This window comes from Mustela nigripes, chromosome 8 (genome assembly GCF_022355385.1).
Source record: "Mustela nigripes isolate SB6536 chromosome 8, MUSNIG.SB6536, whole genome shotgun sequence".
NCBI lineage: Eukaryota > Metazoa > Chordata > Mammalia > Carnivora > Mustelidae > Mustela > Mustela nigripes.
The window spans coordinates 33793169-33816662 of record NC_081564.1 but is presented as its reverse complement, the minus strand read 5'-3'; the positions used below and the strand labels follow the sequence as shown (position 1 = coordinate 33816662).

At 38.3% G+C, this 23494-nt stretch overlaps 1 protein-coding gene and 1 long non-coding RNA gene across 3 annotated transcripts in view; one reads left to right on the top strand and one right to left on the bottom strand.

Annotated features, from left to right (window-relative positions):
• The window catches only part of TWSG1 (twisted gastrulation BMP signaling modulator 1), a 66907-nt gene extending 49150 nt beyond the window's left edge, over window positions 1-17757 (top strand). For both annotated transcript variants that reach the window (XM_059409191.1, XM_059409190.1), the window contains exons 4-5: window positions 11041-11307; window positions 14656-17757. In XM_059409191.1, the coding sequence (XP_059265174.1) occupies window positions 11041-11307; window positions 14656-14837 (449 nt within the window). In that variant the 3' untranslated portion in view covers window positions 14838-17757. The remainder of the gene's footprint in view (window positions 1-11040; window positions 11308-14655) is intronic.
• Window positions 3970-23494, bottom strand: part of LOC132023479 (uncharacterized) — a 37136-nt gene continuing 17611 nt past the window's right edge. Inside the window, exons 2-3 of the long non-coding RNA XR_009405964.1 lie at window positions 8151-8256; window positions 3970-4084 (exon numbers count right to left, since the gene is read on the bottom strand). This is a non-coding gene — a long non-coding RNA (uncharacterized LOC132023479). The remainder of the gene's footprint in view (window positions 4085-8150; window positions 8257-23494) is intronic.

The window sequence follows — 23494 nt, the reverse complement described above, 5'->3', positions numbered from 1 at the left end:
AATTAAGTTTAAAATGTTAATCCATTCATTAAACAAAGGATAGTAGTTTTGTTTATACTGTAAAATTTGGGAAGATCAGATGAGATTCTGCTATTGAATGGATTAGTTATAGACATTTGTAACTTGATGCTTCTTTAGTTCAAGATGTCTTGATTCTTAGGCCGGGCATTCCATATCTACTAGATGACTTCCTAAAGAATTTTGTCTAGTGAAGCACTTTTTAATTCTTTAAAATGTCAGTGTAGCAGTATCTGGCTTTCAGGTCCCTGCTCTGTCACCTAATACATTATATGGCTTTTTGTATGTTACACATTATATGTTACTCAGCTTCTTGTAAAGATGAAGGCAAAGATAGTATCATTCTAAAATCGTATAACACAGTAGCTTTCATTTGTAGCTATTACAATTATCACTCTTAAGTTAGTAAACGATATTGGATTTAATAGTTATTTACAACTACTAATTTTTTATGATCTCTATAAAAATAATTGGGCTTGGGCACAAAGCTGTATTCTGTGAACTCTGAATTTTCTCTTGGATTTAGCCAGACCATCCATCTAAGAACTAGACTCTATTGTTAAAGCCCTTTTTAAAACTGCCTCTGCACTACTGTACTTGGCATTGTGCATTGAGTCTGCCTTGAGAGCATTGTATTGCTATGACAACTCCTGAGAGGACAGATGGTGGTGGGATTTTTATGTTTATGAAAACAGGGCATGGGTTTTAAAAGATTAAGGAAAGCTTCTCTAGACAATGGCATGTCCCCATTTCTCAGTTTCAGTCATTACTTATCTCACCAATGTTGTTTTTTGTATCACTATATCTTCTGCATAGCATCAGATAAATTGTTTCCTTTTTTTGTTTTAATAATCTGTAGTTTTGAAAACAATAGGAGTTTGTTTGCAGGAAAAGATAATTATAGTATTAACTAAGTATTGGTTCTTTTTAAAACTATACCTACCCATGGGGATTCTCATTTACTTTCTGTATTCATGCTGAGGAAACTAAGAGATGAGAACTTCCAACCATTCTGATTTCCCTCTCAAAATGAGGTCTATTTGGTCATATGCTCTGAATCCCATTGCTCTTTCTGGATACGGTAGGGCACATTCTGCCTTAGAGATCTAGCTACAATTGCCACAGTCTCTTTCCATCTGTTCTTCTAATGCAGCAGTTCCCAAACTTTTTTTTTTTTTAATCTCAGAACTCCTTTATACTCTGAAAAATTCAATCTTTTTTTAATTTCATTTTTTATTGTTAATACCCTGCTTACTTTAAAAACATATTTCAGATAGCTTTCAATACAGAAAAGACACTCCCCAAATGAAACACTCTGAAACAAAAGAAAAAATATGACTCAGAGGATGAAAACCAGAAGCTAATTACAGCAGAAACCTAAGCTGAGGGATACTTAATTTTTTTATTCCTTTTTAAAAATTTTTTAAATTTTGTAATAAACATATAATGTATTATTAGCCCCAGGGGTACAGGTCTATGAATCTCTAGGTTTACACACTTCACAGCACTCACCATAGCACATACCCTCCCCAATGTCCATAACCCCACACCCCCTCCCTACCCCCTCTTTCCCCAGCCACCCTCAGTTTGTTTTGTGAGATTAAGAGTCCCTTATGGTTTGTCTCCCTCCCAATCCCATCTTGTTTCATTTATTCTTTTCCTACCCCCCAAACCCCCCACATTGCATCTCCACTTCCTTATATCAAGGAGATCATATGTTAGCTGTCTTTCTCCGATTGACTTTTTTCGCTAAACATAATACCCTCTAGTTCCATCCACGTTGTCACAAATGGCAAGATTTCATTTCTTTTGATGGCTGCATAGTATTCCATTTTATATATATATACCACAGTTTCTTTATCCATTCATCTGTTGATGGACATCTAGGTTCTTTCCATAGTTTGGCTATTGTGGACATTGCTGCTATAAACGTTTGGGTGCACGTGCCCCTTCGGATCTTTAGGGTAAATACCCCATAGTGCAATTGCTGGGTCATAAGGTAGCTCTATTTTCAACTTTTTGAGGAATCGCCATGCTGTTTTCCAGAGTGGCAGCACCAGCTTGCATTCCCACCAACAGTGTAAGAGGATTCCCCTTTCTCCACATCCTTGCCAGCATCTTTCATTTCCTGACTTGTTAATTTTAGCCATTCTAACTGATGTGAGGTGGTATCTCATTGTGGTTTTGATTTCTATTTCCCTGATGCTGAGTGATATGGAGCACTTTTTCATGTGTCTGTTGGCCATCTGGATGTCTTCTTTGCAGAAATGTCTGTTCATGTCCTCTGCCCATTTCTTGATTGGATTATTTGTTCTTTGGGTGTTGAGTTTGATAAGCTCTTTATAGATTTTGGATATTAGCCCTTTATTTGATATGTCGCTTGCAAATATCTTCTCCCATTCTGTCAGTTGTATTTTGGTTTTGTTAACTGTTTCCTTGGCTGTGCAAAAGCTTTTGATCTTGATGAAGTCCCAATAGTTAATGAAAAATTTAATCTTTAGTCATCTCTTGCTCTGGTTGAAATTATAAAGAAAATCCAACCTCACACAACTATGAATTGGTAGAAAAAAAGTAGCTTAATAGCTTTTCCAGGGGCACCTGGGTGGCTCAGTGGGTTAAGCCTCCACCTTCGGCTCAAGTCATGATCTCAGGGTCCTGGGATCGAGCCCCACGTCCGACTCTCTGCTCAGCGGGGAGCCTGCTTCCCCTCGCTCTCTGCCTGCCTCTCTGCCTACTTGTAATCTCTCTCTCTGTCAAATAAATAAGTAAAATCTTTTTAAAAAATAGCTTTTCTAGATAATTGTGTATATTCTTCTTTGATTCTACACCAAAACTGGACAAGTGGTAATTTCCTGTCTCATGAACAGCTGTATGATTTGATACCCTGCCCCCTCTCTCATTCTGAAGTTCCAAATAAATTAGATTAAAAAAAAAAAATTGGAGAATTCTCTCTAGAGAAATTGAAGGAGTTACCAGAAAGGACTAGAAGCACTGGTGTGTTGTAATGGCTATATTTTAGAAGAATTTGAGAAAATATATCTGAATTATCAAGAGCAAGAAAGCATTTGCAAATTTAGAAATTGATTAGAGGGCGCCTGGGTGGTTCAGTTGGTTAGGCAGCAGCTGCCTTCCAGTCAGGTCATGATTCTGGAGTTCTGGGATCAGTCCCGCATCAGGCTTCTTGCTCTGTAGGGAGCCTGCTTCTCCCTCTGACCCTCCCCCATCTCATGCTCCCTCTCACTCTCTCTTTCTCTCTCAAATAGATAGAATCTTTAACAATAAATAAATAAAAATTTGTTTAGAGAAGTTTTCAGTTAAGAGAGGTTGAAAACAATACTGGAATGTCATAGAAATATAGAGCAAATTGACAGAAAATGACAGGAGAAGTGCCTGGGTAGCTTGGCTGGTTAAGCATCTGCCTTTGGCTCACGTCCTGATCCTGGGATCCTGGGATTGAACCCCACATCAGGCTTCCTGTTTTGTGGGGAGCCTGCTTCTCCCTCTGTCTCTGCTGTTCCCTCTGCTTGTGTTCTCTCTCTCACTCATTCTCTTAAATAAAATATTTTTCTATCTTTATTTTTGTTTTTCAACATTTCCTTTGCGATTCGGGGTCTCTTCTGATTCCATACAAATTTTAGGATTATTTGCTCCAGCTCTTTGAAGAATACCGGTGGAATTTTGATCGGAATGGCATTAAAAGTATATATTGCTCTAGGCAGTATAGACATTTTAACAATGTTTATTCTTCCGATCCAAGAGCATAGAATGGTCTTCCATCTTTTTGTGTCTTCTTCAATTTCTTTCATGAGTGTTCTGTAGTTCCTCGAGTACAGGTCCTTTACCTCTTTGGTTAGGTTTATCCCCAGGTATCTTATGGTTCTTGGTGCTATAGTAAATGGAATCGATTCTCTAATTTCCCTTTCTGTATTTTCATTGTTAGTGTATAAGAAAGCTCCTGATTTCTGCACATTGACTTTGTATCCTGCCACGTTGCTGAATTGCTGTATGAGTTCTAGTAGTTTGGGGGTGGAGTCTTTTGGGTTTTCCATATAAAGAATCATGTCATCTGCAAAGAGAGGGAGTTAAAAAATATATTTTTTTTTCTAAAAAGGAAAAAGAAAATATAACAGGAAAAATAGATACTCCAGGAAAGAATAAAAAATAGGAGGGAGGAACTTGTCAAAGTAATAATAGAAGAAAACTTTCCAAAGCTGAGAAGAAAAAAAACATGTATCCTTAGGCTGAAGAATCTACAGAATGCGAGCAAGATTAATAAAAAAGACCTACATCTAGACACAGCCTCAACAATTTTACTACTTCCAAGTCATAATACTCTGAAAGATCTCAGAAATAACTAGAATTTATGTACAAGAAATAAGAATTACACTATTGGGGCACATGGCTGGCTCAGTCTGTAGAGCATATGACTTTTGATCTCAGGATCATGAGTTCAAGCCCCACATTGGGTGTGGAGCATAGTTAAAAAAATTAAATAAATTGGGGTGCCTGGGTGGTCAGTGGGTTAAGCCTCCGTCTTCCGCTCAGATCATGATCTCAGGGTCCTGGGATTGAGCCCTGCAAGCAGGGGGCCTGCTTCCCCCTCTCTCTGCCTGCCTCTCTACCTACTTGTGATCTCTCTCTCTCTGTCTAATAAATAAATAAAATCTTTTTAAAAAAAGTAAAATAAAATAAATCATAAAAAAAAAACCTGAGTTAAAAAAAGAAGAGTCACACTGCCATCAGACTTCTCATCACTGTCCCTGGACCAGTGCCTCAAGTGCACAGTTGGAAAATTACTTTGAACTGACAAATTATTGATCAAGACTATTAATGTAAAATTAAAAACATTTTCGGGTGCCTGGGTGGCTCAGTTGGTTGGACGACTGCCTTCGGCTCAGGTCATGATCCCGGAGTCCCGGGATCGAGTCCCGCATTGGGCTCCCAGCTCCATGGGGAGTCTGCTTCCCTCTCTGACCTTCTCCTCGCTCATGTTCTCTCTCACTGTCTCTCTCTCAAGTAAATAAATAAAATCTTTAAAAAAAAAAAAATAAAAAAAAAAATAAAATTAAAAACATTTTCAACAGCAAAAACTCAAAGTTACTTCTCACACACCAGATTTGATACGATATCAAGCAAACTAAGACAGAAGACCAAGAAAGAGAATATGGGTTGAGTGAAATAGCTTTAGCCAGAAGTTGATTTAAGGACAGTTGTAAGCTGATAACTACATTGAAGACCGTTCTGTGATCAGTCAGGTGTGTGGCCTCAGAGGAGGCACAAGAAAGCCTCAAGGAACAAAGTTTATTATAAATCACAGGTCTCAGAAAGGGAGCCAGTCACTGCCTGCTGGCAGGATCATGAAGAAGCACCAGGTTTTGGTCAAATGGCAAAAAGACAGGAGCAAGAGGAAAATCTGGGCCAGGATCTTCAGTGGGCTTCTACAGGAAGATCAAAGCAGGACAGAGCAAGCAGTTTCGGTGTGGCTAGTTTGAATCATTCCACGGGCCTCCCGGCTCTGCAGGTGGTCTCCAGTTGCTTCATTCTGGGCCTGGCAGGCCTGGCGTGGTTAAAAGCACAGGCCTCCTGGGTTGCTTGGGCTGGTGGAGGAAGTGTGGCCCAGGACTGGTCAGTTTGCATATACTAGGCCTACTGCTGGCTGAGCCCTTTGCTGGTTCCAGGAATTAACCACTCCAGGAAGCAGTCTCTCCCCAGCCAGAAGCTGAAATATCGTGAAATTAAGTTAAAATTAATAAAAAATTAATTTAAACAGTTAATTAAAAACATAAATAATACAGAGACTTAAGAGGATGCTAGCCTGCCTGGCAGTAAGTGAGGGCCCTGAGAAGTATCTCTCTCGAAGAAAATGAGTTCCATAGGGTATCAGCAGAATAATTTTTCAAGATTTCTTATAAGCTTGTTATTTGTGGTATAAACACACACACACACTCTCACTCTCTCTCTCTCTCTGTCTCCAAGAAAATTCCAAGCATAGGAATAACAAGAAAATATAAAAATTCAACAAGAAAATTAGTCCTAGGAATTAAATATGGCAGTTGGTTTGCTGTTATGAAAGTGTTCACTTATAAAGAGAAACAGAATAGCATGGTGAATTCTTATATACCCATCACTGGATTGAACAGTTATAGAAAATATGGGGTGCCTGGGTGGCTGGGGTCATGGTCCCAGGGTCCTGGGATCGAGTCCCACATCATGCTCTCTGCTCAGTGGGGAACCTGCTTCCCTTCCTCTCTCTCTGCCTGCCTCTCTGCCTACTTTTGATCTCTGTCTGTCAAATCAATGAATAAAAATCTTTTTAAACAAATGCCACAATTGTTTCATCTATCCTTTCTCCCACTTTTTTCTGACTTGGCTTAGAAATATTTAAAAGCAAATTATAGACAATAAATAATATTTACCCCTTCAGTTTTAGTCTCTAAAAGAAAATAAAGATATTTACTTTTTAAATAATAATCCCATTAGGAAACCTACAAAATTAACAATAATTTCTTGGTACAATCTGACATTCCAGTTCATAATCAGGTTTCTCAATTTGTCTCAAAAATGTATTTGTATAGTTGATATGTTCAAATTGATCCAAACAAGGTCCTTGCATGGTATCTGGTAGTGTGTGTGTGTGTTGTTTTTTTTTTCTCATGCCATTTGACATACTGAAGAAACAGTTTGCCTGTAGAATATCCCACATTCAGGATTTGACTTTTTTAACTTGTTCCTCTGTCTTTCTGTATTTCTAGTAATTTGAAGCTAGTTGTTAAAGTTTGATTGGATTCAGGTTTTATATTTTTTGGCAAGAAGACCTAATAGGTAATGCTGTATGAAATAGGTGATTTTCAATATTTTATGAAGTTTATGGAAAAGTTCATTTTATCTTAAAATTAGAAATATTTTCCTCTGCTAATATGGCATTGGGCAAGGAAATTCTATCATACTGTTTTTCAGTGAACAGTATTCATGGGGACATGTTAAGGTAAACTGCTGTTTCCTGGTTTTCAACTTTTAGAATCAGTGTATGGTAAGACGAGATGTTTTCATTGTATTTAGGCAACAGAACATAGTTATTAAGTTTGTCAACATGAGTTAGGAGAAGTTGGGTGGGGAAAGTGGGAAAGGCACCTGCATCCTTATCTGCAAATGAGGGAATTAAGAAATGTGGAATAAAAATCAGAAGTTTAAGTACATTTAAGATCACAAAGGAAATAAATTATGGTATTAGAATAATACAATTATTAGAAATATTGGGAGAGGGTTAATGTAAATGAACTTTAATCCTCATCTCTTATGTAAGAGGATTAATAGATAAGATCTAAAGATGTTTTTATTGCTTTTGGTAAATTCATCATTTTTATTTAAATGCTCATGGAGGTAACCACCAGAGAAACTTAAGAAAGACTTTTAAAGTGGCTGTGTCTGGAGAGTGGAGTTGAGGGTGGAAGGAACGGAAAGGAATTTTTCTTTTGATTGTACATTTTTCTGGACTCTTTGTTGCTGTTTAACCATGCACATTCACTAAGGAAAGTAATACCTTTTCTCCCCTTAGTCTTAATTTCTACCCTAAAATGTGGTTTCAACAAGTAAAGTCTACTTTAATGTAACCTTAGTTTTCAAATGTATGATGACAACAGGTCAGATATATGAAAGAATTAAGCACACATCAGAAAAACAAGTTCTGTGCACTTCAAGGATTTGAAATGCTTGTCTTTCAGTTCTTGCCATTGGTTTCCTGCTTTGGGGCCCCTCTGTCATGTGTGGAGCCAGTGTCTTTAACATTTTAGTATAATTAATTTTTAAATTTCAGCGTAGTGACAGCATGGCGCAAAGTAGCAAACTGCCTAAGAAAATGATCCTGGAAAGAAATGAGAGCTCCAAAAATAACCTCCCTAGTCAACTAAAGAAAAGCTGACAATGGTGAACTTCGAGAGGATGACAGATGCTTCCCAAAGAAGTTTAACTAATTGTTTTAAAGTCTGAGTAGTTAGTAACTCTCTACTCAGAAACTGATCCATTGTACATAATGAATATAGACAAATGAAGAATTTATGGAAATTACAGAATGTTGCTTTTTCTGAGTGGGAGAAATCCCATGTATCATTGGAAGATCCTTATTCGTAACTCACCATGCTTGGAAGAATGCAGAATTTGAAGAGTGCTTCAGGCAAGAGATGGAGGGTCAAAATCCACATTGCCCAAGAGTCTCTAATGATGATCTCTCTGAATGCAATCCTAGTTGAAAAAGAGAAAGATATATGAAAACTTTAAAACAATACCATGGAAAAATATTACCTAGCAAGCATTTACTTCATTTTAATTCAGGGTATTCAGATTTAAATTTAAGTTACAATAATAACTTGGGTCTTTGGTCCAAGTTAACTGCACAAAACTCACCCCGCAAAACTTGTTTTTAATGTAATTTAATCTCTGGTAATGAGCCGTGAAGTTTCTTTGAAGTTTCAGTAGATGTTATGTTAGCTCTTCTGTTGAACTCTGTTGTTTGCTTTTTCATCTCAGGTTACTAATTTTCATTCATTATAAAGTCTAGCACAAGAATATATTACGTGTATTTGTATAATTCCTGTATTCTAAGTGTTACTGACTTTTCAGTGCCACCTAATGATTACTTATAGAATATGGCTATTAAAATGAGCAGTGGATATGAAATCAGAGTGAATCATAAGCTTGGCTCTAATCCTAGATTATGTAACAGTGGACAAATCATTTAATTTATCTGGGCCTATTTCCTCTTTTATGAATAAAGGAGTCCAATTTGACCCTTTATTCCATGATTCTGTTTCATAGTCAAAGTGAAAGTTCATACATAATGAAAGATTTTATGAAAAGTATGTACAATCTTATCCTCATATCTTGCCACATTCCTTATACTAATAAAGGTCATGTGGAAAACATGAGATGATTTTTCCTTTTGCCTAAATTTATAAAATGTCAGAATTTATAAATCTGGTTTAACTTTTCAATATTTTAGTTTGAGGAAAAAGATAAACTCCATATTAGGCCTAGTAAATACTAAACCAAAATGAAGTATAATTAAATTTTTAAAAGTATCATATCCACAAAAGAAAATCCAGAGGACTCTTGTCCTGTTATTATTGCTGCTAAAGAATGTACCCCAAAACACAGTGGCTTAAAACAATAATAATTTAATCAGCTCATGAACCTGTATTCTGGGTAGCTCCTTTCTGCTCCACACATCAGGTGGAATAGCCCAAAGATTGGGGCTGATTATTTTCTCAGCTCTCCCCTTTACAGCAAAACACCTCAAAAGAGTTTTCTGTTCTCACTATCTCTAATTCTCTTTGCCATTTTCCCTCTTTTTCTTTTTTAAAGATTTTATTTATTTATTTATTTATTTGAGAGAGAGACAGTGAGAGAGAGCACGAGCGAGGAGAAGGTCAGAGAAAGAAGCAAACTCCCCGTGGAGCTGGGAGCCCGATGCAGGACTCGATCCCGGGATCATGACCCGAGCCAAAGGCAGTCGTCCAACCAACTGAGCCACCCAGGTGTCCCTGCCATTTTCCCTCTTTACATTATTTTTTTAAATAATTCATTTTGAAATAACTTTCAAAATGTAGAGAAGATCTGCCAGAAGGGGGAAGACTCCTGTATCCCTTCACCCAGATGCTCCAGTTATTAACATTTTATCGAATTTGTTCTGTTGTTCATTACTCCTTCCTCTCCCTCCACACACACACACACCTCCCAAACATGTGTGATCATTCATCCTTTTTTGAACCTTTAGAAATCAAGCTTTATACATAATAGCCCATCACTCCTAAATGTTCCAGTCTGTATTTTCCAATGAGAACATTCTCTTACATAACTGGCATACACCCTCCAAATACAGAAGCCAGCATTGTCACAATACTGCCACCCAGTTCACAGACCTCATTCATATTTCACCAACTGTCTCAGCAGTATCTCTTGTGATATCTTTTCTGATCCAGGCTCCTGTCCATAATATGTGATGCATTTAGTTGTCATGTCTGTTCAGACTCATTCACTTTAAAACAGTACTGAGGTCTTTCCCTTGACAGTTTCAGTGAGTATAGACTTTACATCATGTAGGATGACCCTAAACCTTGATCCACCTGATGATGACTGATAACCATACTTAAGGTCAGACATTCTTGGCAACAATAGCACTGAAATGAAGTTATGCATTATGTGAAGTGATACACATCACTGGTCATGTTAACCTTGATTTCCTGATCACATTGACATCTGCCAGATTTTCTACATTAAAGTCACCATTAACCCTTTCGTAATTGGTCAGTATTCTGTAGAGAGTTTTCTAAGAGTACTTTAATATGTTCCTCATCTTACCTCCACCCACCAGCTTTGGCATCCATTGACCGCTCCCATCTGAATGAAACACCTCTGTGATAGTTGTCAGGTGGTGATTTTCTATTCCCTTCATTCCTTCTACATTTACCAGTTGGTCCCTCTATTAAAAGGAGGAGCTTTTTCTTCATTTATTTATTTATATATTTTTAAATAACATAACTGTTGAACTCCTATTTTATTCCTATTTTATTTATGGGGGTGATCCATTGTTATCATTGTTTATTTTGACATTAAAGTTGTCTATTTGGCCAGTGGGAGCCCCTTCCGGTTGCTTCCTGTGTTTTTTGATACATCCCATCATTCACTGAGCATTTCCTTATTTTTAGACATGAACAGTATCCCAGGGTCATTTTGTACTTTCCCTGGCCCAGCCCTGGAATCAGTCTTTTCTCCAGATCTGGTTCCTCTTAGGATAGGTATTTAGAAAGCAACCTCTGGGCACTTGACATGCTCTATGCTTCAGGGGCATCATCACTTCTAAGGGCCCTCGGCCAAAAAAAGTTAGGAAAATAGCTATATATAATGTTAGAAACAAGTTAATTTTAATATGTTAGAGCTTTGATTGTAAGGCATTAACTAAAAATATTGCATGATATTCCAATCAGTGAGAAAAATTAACTTTTATTTTCTTTGTTTCTCCTCACCTAGGTATGTGCAATCCTCGAAACTACAGTGACACACCTCCAACCTCAAAGAGCACTGTGGAAGAGCTTCATGAGCCAATCCCTTCTCTCTTCCGGGCACTCACAGAAGGAGACACACAGTTGAACTGGAACATTGTTTCCTTCCCTGTTGCAGAAGAACTCTCACATCATGAGAATCTGGTTTCATTTTTAGAAACTGTGAACCAGCCACACCATCAAAATGTGTCTGTTCCTAGCAATAATGTTCACGCACCTTATTCCAGTGACAAAGGTAACTACCCACAGTTGACTTCCCATCTTGCCCCATCATTTTCTGTGTGGTCTGTGAAACCTATATTACCTTTTAGAGCAGTTTTTGGCTTTGAGTTTGTCTAGTCTTAAATGAATTTTGGACTTTAATAACCCCAGTCCTTAAGTAGATAAGGAAGCATATCATGCATATTGTCACGACTCCTTCATAGCCTCAGTGATACAAGTTGTGATGGAACACAAATAACCTGGTTCTAATTTGAGGTTTATTTGTGTTAGGCTTTAATTGTTCTTTCCATAAGATAGCAACAGCACTCCTTGCTTTTTTTTTTTTTTTTGGCACTCCTTGCTTAATATGGCATTGCTCGTTGTCAGATAATGTTCAGAGTGTCCAGATGGTCACGTTTTTGTAATAGCATTAGTACTATAAATGATGCCAAGGTCATCAGCTAAATCTCGTTATGAGCAAGTTAGTATTCCAGACATCTAATTTCCAGGTGTAAACTAACTCCACTACTCTTGGAAGCTAAAGGGAAGAATGGCCTATATATCTTTGAGAAGCATATTAAAAAAGGCTTATTAGGGGGCACCTGGGTGGCTCAGTGGGTTAAAGGCTCTGCCTTTGGCTCAGGTCATGATCCCAGGGTCCTGGGATCAAGCTCCACATCAGGCTCTCTGCTCAGCGGGGAGCCTGCTTCCTCCTCTCTCTCTGCCTGCCTCTCTGCCTACTTGTGATCTCTGTCAAATAAATAAATAAATAAATCTTTTTTAAAAAAAAGAATGCTTATTAGGATAAGTCACTCCTTAATTTTTGAATGTACAGGACATGTAACTTTTATAAAGTCTTTGATATATTCAAATAAAAGGCTCTGTACAATTTTACTGTGGAAAAATAATGCAATTATGAACATTGCAGTTATTTCTTAAAATATGAGATGAAATATACATAAATTATACATAAATAGATTTCATTTACTTATATGAGAGAGAGCAAGTGAGACGGAGAGCATGAGCAGGGACAGAGGGAGAGAGAAAAGCAGACTCCCTACTGAGCAGGGAATCCGATGTGGGGCTTGATCCCAGGACCCTGGGATTATGACCTGAACCAAAGGCAGACACTTAACTGACTGAGCGACCCGGGCACCTCTATTCTTTTTTAAATTGGCTTTTTGTTGTGCGCCTTATTACAATCCTGCCTATGTGAAATAGTGTGAACTTTGGACATCAGTAATAAAAGCAAAACAGCATTTGTTAATGATATTCAGATTAAGAATTCCTATTGTTTTTGGTTAAATTACTTAAAAGACAATTCTAGATTTTGGAAAATAACAAAAATACATGGAGTGTGCCTTATTCAGATATTGTACTATCATTTTCCCCACTAAAATGTAATCTATATAATAAATATTAAATAATAATTAATAAATTTTTTTCCAAATATTTAGTTTAATGAAATAATTACCAGGCAGCCACATTTCCTGGAAATACCAACTATCTTTCAAGGCAAAGTTAAAATTTTTCCCTTTGACACCTTCTCTAGGAACCCCTTGCTCCCAGATGGAATAAACTACCTCCTATTCCTGTAACTACCTTCTTCCCATATTTGTTTTTTGATTTGTCGTCTGTTTTTAACTTCTAGGTCTTTCATTTTCTACTTTGTTCCTTGGATTCTCTGATTACTCTTTGAGTCCTAGGGGTTATTATGCCATAGTAGGTATTAATACTTGTTGAATAAATAAATGAAAGAAATTTGGTAGATACTAATCACCTGAGATTCAAAGCCCCCCCCCCCCTCACTGCCAATCCCTCATTTGCTATGCTGGCCTCGCCATTTTCCCTTTTGACCTGATAACTCAGTAGCAGTTCTGCTGTTTCCTGATGCTAACCATTCACTGCAGTGGGTTTGCCTCCATTCCATTCCCCATAGCACTACACTGCTCTCCTTGTGACTTTCCTTATTTTGTTACTTGGCAACTTTGCTTTTAATTCTTCTTCCTAATACAAGTCCAGTTTTTTCCATTAAGCCTTTCTTTACCGTTCAGACCCCTGGTGACTGAACAGTTCTATAAATGGCTCTGTAAAATAACAGAGTTTAATCATACACTCCCTATTAATGGTTTTTATTGTCTTTTATTTATTTCATGTACCTTATCCTCCTAGCAGGGTCATTATATGGCATAAACGGCCAGGAGAACTAAATATTGAAACAAAATAGTTGTGTTGAAAGCAAGACTAAAAATTGCTACTGATAATAAGAGTATTTTTTAATAGCTAATGTTGAATTGTGCTAAGTGCTGCTAACCACTTTGCATCATTTGAATTAAGTTTGCTTTATCTTATTATTGTAAATTTTCAGTGTAACTTTAGAACAGTATTTTTTCTTTTTTTCTTTTCTTTTCTTTTCTTTTTTTTTTTTTAAGAGGGAGAGGGAGCAAGAATGGTGAGGGGCAGAGAAAGGAGAGAGAGTTTTTTTTTTTTCTTTTTTGAGAGACAGAGAGAGAGTGAGAGAGAGAATATTTTTTTCTTTTTTTTTTTTTAATTTCTTTTCAGTGTTCCAGAATTCATTGTTTATGCACCACACCAGTGCTCCATGCAAAACATGCCCTCCATAATACCTACCACAGGCTCACCCAAGCCCCCACCCTCTCCCCTCCAAAACCATCAGGTTGTTTCTCAGAATCCACAGTGAGAGAGAGAATCTTAAGCAGGCTCCATGTCCAGCACAGAGCTGGACTGTGGGGCTTGATTTTATAAGCTGTAGTCAAGAGTTGGATACTCAACCAGTTGAGCCACCCAGATGCCCCTAACACAGTATTTTTCAAACTCCTTTTAGTTGGAGAACTCGCTCCTCTAAGGAATTCTTATCAGAAATGCCCAATTTAAAAAAACACAGCTCTGAGGGTGCCTGGGTGGTTCAGTGGGTTAAAGCCTCTGCCTTTGACTGAGGTCATGATTCCAGGGTCCTAGGATTGAGCCCCGCATCGGGCTCTCTGCTTAGCAGGGAGCCTGCTCCCTCCTCTCTCTCTCTGCCTGCCTCTCTGCCTACTTGTGATCTCTGTCTGTCAAATAAATAAATAAAATCTTAAAAAAAAAAAACCACACAGTTCTGAAGTGTAGCAAATTTTAAGCCCGATAATCTTAACTTTGAGATCAAAGTCTAGAATCTAAGGACGTCCCTCTGCCTTCTTCAGCTGGAGTGGGAGACTCTGACCTCCTTCTCAGTTTAATTAACAAATGTGATCTTTTTCCCTACACCTCATGCAGAGTAGCGGTAAGGGAACTAAGAATAACTATTGATATCTGCCAGATAATAAAGCATTTCCTGCTTTTCCTCTTTCTTGCTCTGAGCTCTTAATTTTTTGTTTTTCAGAACACATGTGTACTGTGGTTTATTTTGATGACTGCATGTCCATACATCAGTGTAAAATATCCTGTGAGTCCATGGGAGCATCCAAATATCGCTGGTTCCATAACGCCTGCTGTGAGTGCATTGGTCCAGAGTGCATCGACTATGGTAGTAAAACAGTCAAATGTATGAACTGCATGTTTTAAAGGAGAAGAATGCAAACCAAAGCATTTTAGTCAACAAGAACGATATAAAAAACTATTTGGTGAGGTTTACTGGTTGTACCAGGATGCCAGCAGGTTAAGGAAATATAAGAATTTGGACTGAGTTAAAGTATGACGAATGCATTAATGTGTTCAATTATAAGTATAACTGCTCTGGTTGGTTTTATAGCCCACTGGCAATAAGCTCTTTCCTCTCTATACATTTACAGCTTTGGTCGTATGAGAAGCAAGTACACAGAGAATTCCTTGTAAGATCTGAGGTCTCTAACATAAAGCCTGAGGTCTTTTTCTTCTAGCATTCCCAAAGCCTTTGGTTTTGAAAGTGTTCGAGGACCTTAACGTAAGTTATGGTTTCTTCATTAACTGCTCCTGAGATGCTGAGTTTTTCCAGTTGCACACTAGACATCATTCACTGTGCCTTGTCTCGTTTATCTCTTCTGTAAATAGGGTAGATACTCAAATATATCACCCGGAGAACTCCTGTAAAAATCACTGTCAAAAGCTTAATTTCAAATCTTGTAATGTTGGTTTTAGAAAGTAAATGCTTACTACATTTTACAGTTTAAAACTTTTACATAGTAGAATCCATCCTGCAATACACGTGCTGACAGAACTTTGGGGAAGATTCTCCTTCTACGCCCCCTGCCCAAAGTACTGGTGTAGGTACTGGCAAAGAATTTTCAACAGGAATTTCAAAGCACATCTATATCACTGCATTAAATATTCCACTAGGTAAATAATGAGAAAGTTACAGCATTTCTCTGACTTAAGTTACCAGCTTAAAGAGCACTAGGAGTGGGAAATGCCTGCCAAATCAGACTCTACTTAGAGCGCCAGAGAAGCAGCTTGTCCCGTTTACAGAGATGGCAAGACTGAAAGCAGAAGCTGTGCTGCTGGGGAGAGAGAATGAGCCCACTCAGCCTTAGCATGGGCAGGGCCATGTTCCCCAACGATGAATGATAGGAGGGGATAAAGAAGAAACTGATGGGTATGAGCAGGGAGGGTTGAAAATACTGACAATTCTTCCGGGAAACAAACCTTAAACTATTTGCATTAATTATTTTGTTATATTATAATCTTTAGGTTTCTGTCTGGATTGAATGTTCTTATTAAACAAGTAATCAATCGTACAGTGGGAAGTTAAGATTATGAAATGAACAAGAGATCTGTTCAAGATGATGTTAACTTCAAATACATTATAGATTATTTTGTTTTACATATTTCGATAATGATAAGCTTAAATACATGTACCCTTCATCATAATAAAATCCCAGTCATCAAGCATGAATCTAAAACATAAATATTTATATTACAGAGATTCATAACTTTACAAAATTATTAATTTCTTCAGTACCTTATGGAATTACAAGTAACATGTAGAAATATCTTTATATGTCTAAATATTTTAGTACATAGAAACAGATAAGCTTTTAGATACTTTGTATTCATTATATGAACAGTAGTTAGTTACAAGATCATATGTAATATCATGATTAGCATAAAATCTAAAGCCTTAGTACCTTTTCTGTTCTTTCAGACAACTCTAATGAATACAAGGTACTTTCCACAAACTTTTGGCCTTTTAAAAAATAGCTGAAATTTAGCTCTTGTATATTTTTTTAATAGGAAAACATTGGGATATCTTTTTCTGCCTTTTACCTAGAATGCCTCTGTTTAAAAGTGCCTTGAAGGCATTTTAGCTCCCCTTCCTCATTAATGCCTATAAAGCTAAAACTTTTCTTAAAAACTTTAAACTTAAAAAAAAAAAGAGTTTTAAAAGAATCTGCATCCAGCTTCTTCATTTCCATTTTGCTATTCTTCAAAGTAATTTTATACCTATGAATAAAGAAATCTTTTTGTGTTAATGGATGGCATGAATGTTGCCTTAAATGTGTCAACAAATATTTTTTAACTGCATTTATCACCTTGATTAGGCTTTCATTATTAAATTCTTAAGTGTAGTATTTCTTCTGCCCCTATACTGGGAGGGTAATTTCTTGAGCCATGTTGTATTTGGCCTGGTTTTCCTTACATCTTTTTCCCCAATGGAAATTACCCCTAAATGTAATGATAATTTTTATATTCAATTTTGCATAGTTTTGGGGATTTATGATGAGGTTAAAAGATAGAGTTCACTTAAAAGATTCCATTTCCAGTTTATAATGTATTTCATGTTTTGTATAACAATGTTTTCAAATTAAAAATATAACATTTGACAAATCAGTACCCCCACTAAAATTTAGACCTTTTATTACCATTCTATGTACAATTCACTTATGTATTGAAGCTCTGGTAAAAAAAAAAAAAAAAAAGAAAGAAAGAAAGAAATCTTTTTTTTTAATTCAAAAATTAGGTTGTTAACTTTTTCTATAACTAGATTAAAAAAAAAAACTAAATCAGTAGGTATTATAAAAGCCATATGTAAAAGGTTCCTTCCTAGTTAGTTTTTTTGTCCCTCCCCAACCCACTAGCATCTAATTATTACAGAAATTGTACTCAAAATAGTGGCACCAAATCAAATGATAATTCAAGTAAAGTAAATCTTTGTTTACATAGAATGCTATAAAGAGAGGCTTTCATTTAAAAAAACTACTTCTAAAGATTCAGAAAACAAAATTGGTAAGATATTAGAATATTTGAACAATTATTTATAAAGGAGAGTAGCATCAAAGTAGAGGAAAGAAACTAAGACTTCTGAAAAATGAGGTAGATACAAATAAACCACTTATTCAAAAAATTTGTTTTTGTGAAAGCTTCTTTGAAGATTTTAAAAATCTATTCTACATTCCCCAGGGCCTTTGTTAATTGTGTTTCACGTGATCTACAACATACAAAATTATGTATTTTTTCCTTTGGTTGTCCCTATAAACAAAAGAGTATTTTAATAAAAACTTGAAATGAGTGTGTCATGCTTTTTGTTAACTTCAGCATAGAAACACCAGAATAAGTTTGACATTTCTGTCTAATGAGGTTATAGTTTAAGGAAAGCATGTCCCCTTCTCTCTGGATGTCCCTGCAGATTGTGTTGAAACAAAGGCTCTTTAACAGTTTGCTCTCTGCTTTTTCATGTGCTTTATTCCAATAAGGGGGAAACTTTGAAATGACACACTTAACATTCTCCTTGTTCTGCAAGCCTCAGGAGAGCTATCTGATGGTTGGAAGGTCAAGGTAGGAAAATCACTCCTTGCTCTCCCATAGTGATAATAATAATATAAACATAACAGGGTTATGTTATTAGAATTGAGAGCCATAGGCTAGCCCCTTATGGTAGAATCAGTGTTATTTCACAGAATCTACATTCTGAAAGCACAATAGACAAGAGGATCTAGAGAGGGAAAAATTCAAGAGGACAGGTTGGCAGCCTCAGTGACTTAGTGGAATGAGAGAACTAAGGAATTTGGGAGGTAGAATTCATTTCAAGAAGGACTGCCCTGCTTCCCCCCTCCCTCTGCCTGCCGTGCTGCCTATTTGTCATCTCTCTGTCAAACAAATAAATAAAATCTTTAAAAAGAAGAAGAAGAAGGTCTGTACGTTTGATGAGGAAAGTTGTTCTTTTGCTGCAGGTGTCCAGTGGCAGTGAGCCACGGGGTACGGAGAAGCAGAGGGTCAATCCGGAGATGCAGAGTTGGGAGGGAGCATCCCAGCTAGAGAAATCAGCAGGCAGGCAGGCTCTGGTATGGCTGGCCCCACCTAGCACCCACACCTGACAGGTTTTGAATTCCTTAAGCTGGCAGCTAAACTGCATTAGCTTATAGATGTTATGAGTTATGATTCTTGGGCCTCTTACATTTTTCCCAACCAATTTAAAAAAATTCATCTTACTTTTTTTTTATGTTGAAGTCCATGCTAGAAGGATGGAGTCAGCAACAACTCCAAGGTCCAGGTTGTGAGGTGAGAACTCTCAGTGCAAAAGCAAAGAGAAAAGAGTTCTGCCCTTCTGGGTGGTGCTATGACCCAGAAAGGAGCCTGAGAACGTGCAGTACCCTCATCCGTCACGGTGGGGGATGTCAGAAATATCCTCATTTGATTGAAGTTAGCCACTGAATTTAGACACAGTTACCACTGAAATTCCTTTGTGGCAAAAAATGATCGCACTGTCAGCCTTCCTGACACACATCGTGCTGCAGCCAGAGGGGTCATTCTAGAAGACATGCAGGTAATTACTGCCCCAACCCCAGTTCCAGTTCCCAGCAAATTGCAAGGCCTTTGTGCTCCTTTGCCTCAGAGGGCTCAGGTTACCTAGTAGGAAGTAGGAGCAAAGCAGACAACCTGCCTTTTGTTTTCCAGCAGTTTCACCTGCTTCAGGGGATTCTCTGGGGAAGGGGGGCAGTGCTGAATTGAGTGCCTTTGCCAGAAGAGGAGAAGAGACCTAGGTCTCCCAGACATAGGGACTGTGCCGCAGGTCTCAGTGCACCCTCAAGTGCCTGGCTCCAAAGTCTGAAGTTGCCTCTTTCTAGAGGTTTCAACTTACAGCTGTTAGCAGCCCAGCCCTCACAGTCTCGGGCCCCTAGACTTGCCTCGAGGATTCTGTGAGATTCAGGGTAGGCAATAGACCATTGCTCTTGGCAGATACTGGATGTGATAGGGCTCTGTGTCAGATTTTACTTGATTTAAAGAAAATTATGAGAAGCACCTGGGTGGCTTAGACGGTCAAGTATCTGACTCCTGATTTCAGCTCAGGGCACAATCTCAGGGTCATGAGGTCAAGCTCCGCATCCAGCTCCAGGCTCAGCTAAGAATCTGCTTAAGAGTCTCTCTATTTTGCCCTCCCGACACTAGTGCTCGCGCTCTCTCTCTTCCCCTCCCTCTCAAAAATAAATAAATAAATATCTTTTTAAAAAAAGAAGAAGAGTTAAGAAAAGAGCTAAGACATGTTGCAGGATGCCGTTCGCAGAGTGGTTTCCTTCTCTCAGCCTCGTCCTCGGGCAGGCTCACTGTCATCTCAGCCTGTCTCACCACCTCCTCCCACCCTCCCGCTCCCCTCTCCCCTCGCTGCAGGCCTTACCCTCCCTCAGCACACCAATCAATTCCGCCCTCAAGTCTGCATGAATTGTTTCCCCTGCTGCCCTCAGCTGTTGATCCAGATTGCGTTTGCTTGTTCTTATTCAGGGCTCAGCTCACATATCTCTATCACCATTTCTTTCTTTTTTCTTTCTTTCTTTCTTTCTTCCTTTCTTTCTTTTCAGATTTTATTTATTTATTTGTCAGAGAGGCAGCGAGAGAGGGAACACAAGCAGGGAGAGTGGGAGAGGGAGAAGCAGGCTTCCCACCAAGCGAGGGGAGCCCGATGCAGGGCTCGATTCTGGGACCCTGGGATCATGACCTGAGCTGAAGGCAGACGCTTAACGACTAAGCCACCCAGGCACCCCTCTATCACCATTTCTTAAGTAGCAGCCCGTCCCCAGTCACAATCCTATTACCACTTTACTTTTTAGTATCAGCTAACTCTCTGAAAGTATTTATCCATTAGTTATCATTTGTTCTTCTCTACCAGCATGTGAAATCCACAAGGGCAGGGAATTTGTTTCTTTTTTTATCACTGCTTTTTTTTTTTTTTTAAGATTTTATTTATTTATCAGAGAGAGAGAGCGAGCACAGGCAGAGGCAGACAGAGGCAGAGGGAGAAGCAGGCTCCCCGCCGAGCAAGGAGCCCAATGCGGGACTCGATCCCAGGACGCTGGGATCATGACCTGAGCCGAAGGCAGCTGCTCAACCAACTGAGCCACCCAGGCGTCCCACTGCTTTAAACACAGTACTCCAGCACCCTAAAGTGTGGGACATGTGGCAGGCACACATGTTCTCTAGATGAATGAAGGATAGCAGATCCTATCATACTTCCACTTAAAATGGTGCCTCCTCATTGAACTCAGATAAAGGCCCAAGTCTTCATCAGGCCTCCCCAGACTCTCCTCAGCCAGGCCCACCTTGGACCTCTTCATTTTGATGTGGGTTAGTTGAACACAGCAGTAAACAAAGAATTCTTGAGACCTTTACAGTTGCAGCTTATTTTATCTAAGTAGCATGGGGATAGTACCCATGGGTAGAAAGAGTTGAGCTTTTTGCTGTGAGGCTGGTGGTTAGATACTTAGTATCAAAGGGAAGGGGGTATGCAGGGAGTGTCAGATTACAGAAGTTTCTTTTAATTTCTACTTGTAAAACTACTTTTACAAGATATCTCTAGTGCCTATTATTCAGTTTGATATTAACTATAGGTGAAATATACCTTTACCCTTAAAGAGTATAACAATGGGCACATATTTCATGCTTATCAAAACTATGTAAAAAAAAAAAAAAAAACTATGTAGACTTCAGGTCAGCTTTCTGGACTAAGGGTAAACATTTTCCTGCTTCTGTCCCTCATCAGTTTCCCCGCTGACCAATTTTCAGTCCTTAAATCTGTAAGGTTGCTGAAGAGTAAAGGGCTCATCCTCTGTAACTTCGAGCTGATAGGGGTTATGGGGGTATCCCTACCTATGGACCAAAATTGGTCATTATCTGTTCCTATGAATAATAATCATAGAAGGCCACTGCTGCAGAGTCCAGACATGGACATGGAGGAAGGATTTTTTCAAGAAGTGAGGATCATCTGTTGACTGGGCAAAGGAGTCAGGAACTGTTTACATGTAACTCGACAATAGGAGAGAACAAAGCAAAAGAGATGACACGTTAGGATTAATATGGTAAAAATAAGTGTGATAAAAAGACCTTTTAAGGTCCCCCACCCAACCAGTCATTAAGTGACAATGTAGAGTCTATAAGAGCACCCATCTGGTGAGTATTATCTGTAAGTAACTCTGTCACATTTTTGTCATGATCTGGAATGAAGACACAACATTCTATTTTAATAATGACACATGTTCTTCCTTGTACTGCTGTTAAGACATCTGATGCCATTCTGTTTTGTAGAACTGCTTTAAACATTTGAGTTACATTAGTGTTTAATAAATAATGTAATACTGGGATGCCTGGGTGGTTCAGTCGGTTAAGCATTTGACTCTTGATTTCAGGACATGTTCTCAGGGTCGTGAAATGGAACCCCTCATTGGGCTCTGCATTGGGTGTGGAGTCTGCTTAAGATTCTCCCTCACCCTCTGCCCCTTTCCACCCTACCCCTGCTCTCTCACACTTGCTCTCTCTCTCTCTCAAAGGAAAAAAAAAAAAAAGATAATATTTTGGAAGTCATTTGGCCTTAATTGTGTAGCATGTGGTGTTACCCATCTTATAGACTGTTTTGTTTAGCAAGCAGTCAGATAATTAAGAGGCACTTTTATGGAAACAAAAGAAAAATATAAGTCAATGGCTAGAGCAAATTACAAACCCAATATCTGAGCCTCAACTGCTGCCAGTGAGTTTTTTAAATGTCAGGCTTGAAAGCATCCTCAGCTGGAGTGGGAATAGGCAGTGGGAATCAGGTGAACTTTTCTGGTTTGTAAATCAAATGTCTCTGGCGATCCTTTTGAATGGCCCGTACTTCAGCGGCACAAAGACTGTCTATACGTGAGTTTTGTGGCAATTTCTCTGAAGCTGACCTCAGGCTGTCCCATGTCAGGTTTCAGGGTTTTAGGAAAAAGGAAAGCTTTAATTTTTAATGACTTTCAGTCAAGAGAATGGAAGAAGATTGGAAACCTTAGTTAGAAAACCATAGCCAGATATTTGAGGAAACCAGAAGAACTCAGGTTCTAGTTTAGCTTATAATAAGTCGTATTAAAATTGATTATCTACAAAGATGTATTAAAACACATTTTCTCTCTATAATTACTCTCATTTTTATCAGATAGCCAAATCAAGATTAATTTGTAAAACAAGTTCAGTTTTAACAATAAAGATGGCCATAACCTCAGTAACAATTGTGATTGATCGTATAATCTTTTTAAATCTGCTTTCCTAGACCTTTTTTATTATTATTAACATATAATGTATTATTTATTTCAGGTTTGTGATTCATCAGTCTTACACACAGTACTCACCACAACACCTGCCCTCCCCAATATCCATCACCCAGCCACCCCATCCCCCACAACCCCTCCCCTCCGGCAACCCTTGATTCCTTTCTTAAGATTAAGGTATCCTGTGGTTTGTCTCCTCCTCTGGTTTCATTTTCTTTCATTTTTTCTTCTCTTGCCCTATGATACACTGCCTTGTTTCTTCAATTACACATATCAGTGAGATCATATAATTGTCTTTCTCTGATTCACTTATTTCGCTCAGCATGATACCCTGTGGTTCCATCCACCTAGTTGCAAATGGCAAGATTTTTTTTTTCACAGATGCATAAAATTCCATTGTGTGTGTGTGTGTGTGTGTGTGTGTGTGTGTGTGTATACACAGCACATCTTCTTTATCCATTCATTTGTTGATGGACATTTAGGCTTTTTCCACAGTTTGGCTATCATGGACATTGGGGCTTTAAACATTGGGGTGCACATGCGCCTTTGGATCACTACATTTGTATCCTTGGGGTAAATACCCAGTAGTGTGATTACTGGGTTAGGGTAACTCTATCTTCAACTTTTTAAGGAACCTCCATACTGTTTTCCAGAGTGGCAGCACCACCTTGCATTCCCACTAACAGTGTAGGAGGGTTCCCCTTTCTCCACATCCTCACCAACATCTGTCATTTCCTGACTTGTTAATTTTAG